This window comes from Pteropus alecto, unplaced genomic scaffold (genome assembly GCF_000325575.1).
Source record: "Pteropus alecto unplaced genomic scaffold, ASM32557v1 scaffold44, whole genome shotgun sequence".
In the NCBI taxonomy this organism is placed as follows: domain Eukaryota; kingdom Metazoa; phylum Chordata; class Mammalia; order Chiroptera; family Pteropodidae; genus Pteropus; species Pteropus alecto.
Window position 1 is genome coordinate 8,660,347 of NW_006436812.1, and position 5,882 is coordinate 8,666,228.

Here is a 5,882-nt window from a genome sequence, read left to right on the forward strand (position 1 = left end):
ATTCTCAAGCAAACAGACGAACAACACCATCTTAGAAGTTTTGGAGACTATTACAAAACCTCCAAAGGAAAATGTGAGTCATATAATTTGATTACTATCACTATCTTCTAATCGAATACATGAAAATTAACATTTTATAATCAGCTAATATAAAACTACCAGGTGATTTTTTTTTTTTTTTTTTTTTTTTTTTTTGAAAACAAAAAACCCGCCAACTCCGAACTGCGTCGTAGCTCGGTCCCCGCCTCCCTAGCGGACTGTCGCGTGCAACAAACCTTCCGTCTCCTCTTAGAAAACAATTATGTAGTTCCCGCCCCTCTTTCGCTCCCTGCGGCTGGGAGCTTTGGTCCTATTTTGGGAGTTCTTTCGTTATAAAACACGTGAATTACCCTGGCCCCGAGGCCTTTAAGAAACTCGCCGATCGAGTTAAAAAGCCCAGGAGAGGCAGGTCAACTTAGGCTGACCAGAGAGGGTCAACAGCTGCGCCCCTTCCTTCCAGGTGCGTGTTCGGAACAGTGCTTGTCACCCACGCACCAGTCCGCAAACAGCAGAGACTGGGCTTGCTAGGTCTGCGACCCCGAGGCGCCCGGTGGGCTTCTGGACCTGGGTGGACTCAGCAGAGAACAGTCGGAGCCCGGGCTAGAGAGTACTCTCCTGACATCGCGCCCTCCCCCAGCCTATTACGTGCGGGAGTTTTTGCAGAATAAACGGTGGCAGGAGGGTGGAGAGGATGCTGAGGGGAGATGAGGCAGGAAGAGAAGGGGTGCAGGGTGTGGAGAGGGAAGGAGAGATGATAAAGTAGAGAAGGAAGAAAGGAATGGGGGAAGATACTAAGACAAAGTTAAGGCTGGGGGAGACCAGGGTTGAGGTGCAAGGAATTCAGGAAGTTGGATTGGAAGAAGTGCAGGAAGGATGGGAGAGATGCAGGGAGGCTGCTGAGAGCAAAGAGAGTTGGGGAAATGTTCAGGGAGGTTTCCAGAAGTGCAGGGAAAGGGAGGCCAAGAGGCAGGACAGGCTGCAGGCAGAAGTCCAGAGAGGTTAAAACAGTGCAGGGAGAAGGGAGGCCTATGGTTGGCAGAGGAGCCTGGCAGGATGCAGGAGCAGGAGAGAAGCTGTAAACAAGGCTGCTCAGGCTCCCTTGGTCCCTATGGGTGCAGGCCTGGGCCATCGATTGGGCTCCCTGCAGGGGAGGATGGGCCCAAGGAAGCTCCCAACAGGAAGAAAAGTCTTGGAATGCAGGGCAGAGCCCCTCACTTATACACTGTGGGAGAGGAGAGGGGAGGGACAGAGACGGAGACAGAGGTGGGGGACAAGGAAAGACAAACAAGAAGTAGGGAGGACAGACAGGAGAGAGCAGGGGCAGGGATTAGTAAAGCTGCCCTTGCCAACCCTTCCATTCCTCCCAACCTGTCCCAGACCCCTACTCACCGCCTAAGTTGATGACGCAGGAAGCGATGATGATGAGGACCCCCCCCACCAGCGCCACGATGCTTAAGAGCTTGGCCACGCGACCCAGACGCTGGGCCCCATCCACGTCCCCCTGCTGCAGACTGTTCCGGGACTGGGGTTAGGGTGAGTGGTGGGGGCACCATGGCCCAGGTCAGGAGAAGCCAGCCCAGCAGAGTTCAGGTGAAAGGGTTGTCCAGAGGAGATGGGCCAGGCCGTGGACAGTGGTTAAGGGAGGGAGGAGAGTTTGAGAGGCAGGGGGAGGAAAGCATAGGTCAGCAAAGCTGTGTGAAACATGTCTGGACATCCCTCCCACCTGAAGGGGTGGGGCAGTGGTGGCTCAGGGTGAAGTCCTAGGGAAAGGCAAGCAAAGGCCCTGTAATTTGGAAGTGAGAGCCATGCGGAGAGGGAAGGCAAGGCCACTCCTGGGACTTGGTTCCATTGCAGGAAGCTGGGAGCCATAGCAGACTTGGGCCAGGGTCCCGTGGGGCTCACCATGACGGCATAAGCGAAGGCCACGATGTTGACAGGCCACATGGGGCAGAAGCAGGACAGGATGGCAAGGATGATGTAGTCTCGAGGTTTCTGGGTGCCTTCACCTCCCTCTACCCCAGACCCTGCTAGCTGGGAGCTGGGGTGACGGCTCAGGCTACCCCGGGGAGATCCTGGATGCCCACTGTGAGCCCTTATTAGTCGGTCCTCCTCAACCAGCTGCTGCAGCACACGGGGGGGAGCCCCATTGGCTGGGGGAGGTGTTGTTGAGAGTGGTGAATGAGGCTGTGGGGCTGGGCCCTCTATCCCATCACCAGCCTGCAGGGGAACCACTGCTCCATTCTCCTGCTTTTCCTCCATGCTCTCAGTCAAGACCTCAGGGGTGGGGTCTTCCTGGGTAGGGAGCTCTGGCTGAAAGGCTGGTTTGGAGCTGGGCTGGGAACCTGGCTGGGGGTCTAGCTGAAGGTCTGATTGGGGGTCCACCTGGGGAACAGGCTCTGAAGCTGGCTCAAACAGGCCTGCAGACTCCAGGTCGGACCCCTGGTCTGCAATGGCCTTTTTGCTCACTTCTGGCTTGGATGCTGGCTCTTGGCATGCTTCTTTGGGGCTGGAGTTGGCCTTTGGTTCCCCTCCTGGGCTTGAGCTGAGGTCTCTGGCTGTTTCTGGGGCCCCTGTTGGGGTCTCTGTGGTTTCTAGAGTTCCAGTGATGTCTGGGCCTGGTTCCAAGGCCTCTGGCTCATCTGGGAACCTAGCTGGGACCTGGAGAGGGCCAGTTCCAGCTTCAGAATGGCCAGGCCCTTCTCCCTGGGTCTGGGGACTCTCCTCTATCCCCTTCATCTCAGAGACCTGAGAGCTGCTGGCTGCCATCTTGAGATGGGAGAGGGCTGAGGGCCTCTGTGGGGAGGATGGAGCAGTAAAGACAGCAGCAAATCCTGGAAGAGGAAGAGACAGGCTTGGTGAGAGAAGGAAAGAGGCGGCTCTCAGCACTGCAGCCCAAAAGGTATACGCTTCCGTCTCAGAGCCAGCCTTGGGTTGCCTCTAGGGAGAGAAAGAAAAGTTGGGGTTTCCTTTGCCTTGGGGTGGGACATCTCTGGGGAGTAGTGCTCTGCTTAAAGTCTTCTGCTTGGAATGCCCTAGGAAGATTAACCCTTTTGTAAACAGGCCCCTCACCATGATCTCTTCCTGCCCCAATTGGATCCAGTCTCTCAGATCCTAACAGATGCCCCAGCACTTCAAAATCAAGCTGTGCAGACACCTGCATACTCTGGCAGACTGAGCAGAGGCCCTATACTCACATTCCACTCCTTCTGCATCCACCCTTCCTCCCCAGGCGCCAGCGGGTGCGGTTTTCTTGCTGCGCGTTTGGAGTGCAGACACCCCTGCCCCTCCCTGGGTGTCCTGGGCATCTCCTTGGAGCCCCTTCTCAGCCCCTCTCCCAGGGATTCCCTCACCCCCGGGGTGCCCCTGGTGCTTCCTCTTCTCATTGGCGTGGGGCGCCCAGCACCACCAGCCAGTCAGCCAGGTGCCCACATTCCCGTGCAGCCCTCCGGCGTCTGCCGTCTGTCCATCCACTCCTACCCGCAGCCTCAGTCCATCCCCGACTTACCTCGACGTCGGCCTCCAGACTGCTCCCGCTGCTGCTGCTGCCACCACCGCCGCCGTTGCAGCAGCCGCAGCCCTGGAGGGAGCGAGTCGGCGCGCGAGGGAGGGAGGGAGGCGGCGGGTCTCCCCTCCGCTCTGCTCGTCCCCTCCTCTCCCTCTTCTCAGGTCCCCTCCCCTACGCTCTGCAGCCGCGCACACTGCCCCCGCCCCTCGCACGCCTCCAGCCCCTCCCGGCCAGCCCAAGGGAGCCACGCGTGCCAGGCCCCGCGTTACCCAGGCAACCGGCGGGGGGACCACTCGCGCCAGCTCCCTACCCCTACCCACGCGCATCTCCTGGGGGTGCCCCCTTCCCAAGCCCTGGGCCCCTCCCACCAACGGTCACCGGGGGTCCTGGCAGAGGCAGGGGGTTGGGGGAAACGGAGAGGGGTCTGCGAGGAGAGACAGGACCAGGGAGAGGAGACAGGACCGGGTGTAGGAACCCCTACAAGCGGAAAGAGGAAGGGAGATGAGGCAAAACTTCTGGCGGCTGCAGGGTGGGGTTTCAAGAGAAAGGAGCCTGCAGAACAAACTCCTACCAAGGAGCAGCAGAAATGGGTACTGGAAGGCTCAAGGAAAGGGTGCCTGGAAAGAACAAGGACTGGGGAAGGAATTCCAAAGGGCAGAGCAGGGGCTGCAGGGGCAGTCTGGAACAGCTGGAGGGGGCTAGGGCAGAGGAACCTGAGGAGGCAGGGTGCGCCATGCGAAGACTGAGACAAATGCAGTTTTTATTCTCAACCTGCTGCTCCCAGTCCTAGGGCTCAGACGTCCCCAGCCTTTCTGTAGCTACGTCATCCACCCTCACCTCTCAGGTCCTTAAGGGTGTACAGGTATTTGGCTGGGATCCAGCAACTGTTTGCTTTTCTAACCCAGGTCTCTTTAAACCTCCACTGGCTATTTTAGGTCTGTCCAGATTGGGTATTCCCTAGAGACCTGGGAGTCCTGGAACTTGCTCTCCACAGCCACTGGAGCCTTGGCCTCACACTGGTGCTGCGTCTGGGGAGGGAGGAGCCAGAGCCACAGGGCAGAGCAAGGCCAGGACTGATACCAGGCCCAAGAAGAAACTCCTTGAAGATGAGACTAGGAGTCTTGGTGACAGCAATTCAATTCAGAGCCAGAGCCAGGTTTTTATTTAAAATTTATTGTTATGGGATCTGCACAAAAGGAGGGGGTGAAGGGTGGGGAACATGCAAGGGACACAGGAACACGATGACATGGCCAGGGCCACAGCTTCTGTCTTGGGGGAGAGGGATGAAAAGAAAAGGCCAGGCTGGAGCTGGGGTGGAAGAGGGAAGGGGGAGACACTGCAGCTGCATTCCCCCACCCCCAGGAAGCACCTCTACCCCCTGGATCCTCCCATTTACCCTGGCCCCCTAAGGTTCCATCTCTTGTCCTGCCTCTGGCCCTAGTGGCTCCTTCTTTTGCTCCCCTTGACTTGTTTCCCCCTGACAGATTCTCAAGTAGGGTGCTTAGGGCCTGACCCCAAATGACCCCACCTTATAAAAGTATAACCTTTAACTTCCCTGCTTCTGCCCCTTCTCCAATCTCACCTTTTCCTGCTTCTCTGAGACAGAATCTTTGATTCCCCTCCTTCCTCTCCTCCCTCCCCCTGAAAAAAAAAAAAAAAGCACCAATTCCCCAGGGAGGGGCAGCAGACAGTAGGGCAGGACTGGAAGGAGGAGAGCAAGAAGGACCATCAAGGGAGAAGGCTCACAAATCCCTGGAAGGGTAGGGCAGTGGTTTACAAAGAGAAGAGGGGATGAGGGCAGTGGCCACTCTTGTCCTCTGCCACCCCTATCCACTGTCCAGGGGGCTTTAACACAACCAAGGGGACAGGTGTGTGCAGGGTCAGGTCTGATAGGGAGAAGAGAGGAGCAGGAGAAACAAATCGTTAAAACCTAGTGAATTCCCCTAAGAAAACATTTCTTCCTCCTTTCCTTCAGGAGGCTTTGGGTGGTGAGGGAAGCAGTGAGAAGTTGGTGGGAAGAGAGAGGGGGAAAAGGAGATGGTACCAAGGGACTTTCCTCCATTCTCCCCTCTCCCCTCACCAACCTGGAGCTCACCAGGGCTGGGAGGGAAGTGGCTGAGAGCTCACAGGCACCCCCTCAGCCCCCGAGAGGGAACCCACAGCTGTGGGAGGGGCTGCCACTGATGCAGCAGCTGCTGCCGCTGCCGCCGCCGCCGCCGCTGCTGCTGCCGCCGCTGCCGCCGCCATTGGACAGACCTCACCGGTACCTGCATGGTGAGAAACATCAGGAGATCACAGCGCTATCTGAATGGCAAGCGCCTTACCCCTTGCCCCCCTC

The 5,882-nt window shown here is 57.6% G+C and overlaps 2 protein-coding genes across 3 annotated transcripts in view; both read right to left on the reverse strand.

The window, feature by feature from the left end:
- Positions 1 to 3,691, reverse strand: part of PRRT2 (proline rich transmembrane protein 2) — a 5,110-nt gene extending 1,419 nt beyond the window's left edge. For both annotated transcript variants that reach the window (XM_006914112.3, XM_025048278.1), the window contains exons 1-2: positions 1,942 to 3,691; positions 1,429 to 1,561 (exon numbers count right to left, since the gene is read on the reverse strand). In XM_006914112.3, coding sequence (XP_006914174.2) covers positions 1,429 to 1,561; positions 1,942 to 2,805 — 997 coding nt within the window. In that variant the 5' untranslated portion in view covers positions 2,806 to 3,691. The remainder of the gene's footprint in view (positions 1 to 1,428; positions 1,562 to 1,941) is intronic.
- Positions 3,692 to 4,697: 1,006 nt separating this feature from the next.
- Positions 4,698 to 5,882, reverse strand: part of MAZ (MYC associated zinc finger protein) — a gene marked incomplete at its 5' end in the record, with an annotated part of 4,000 nt that continues 2,815 nt past the window's right edge. The window contains one exon of the mRNA XM_015590954.1: positions 4,698 to 5,811. The remainder of the gene's footprint in view (positions 5,812 to 5,882) is intronic.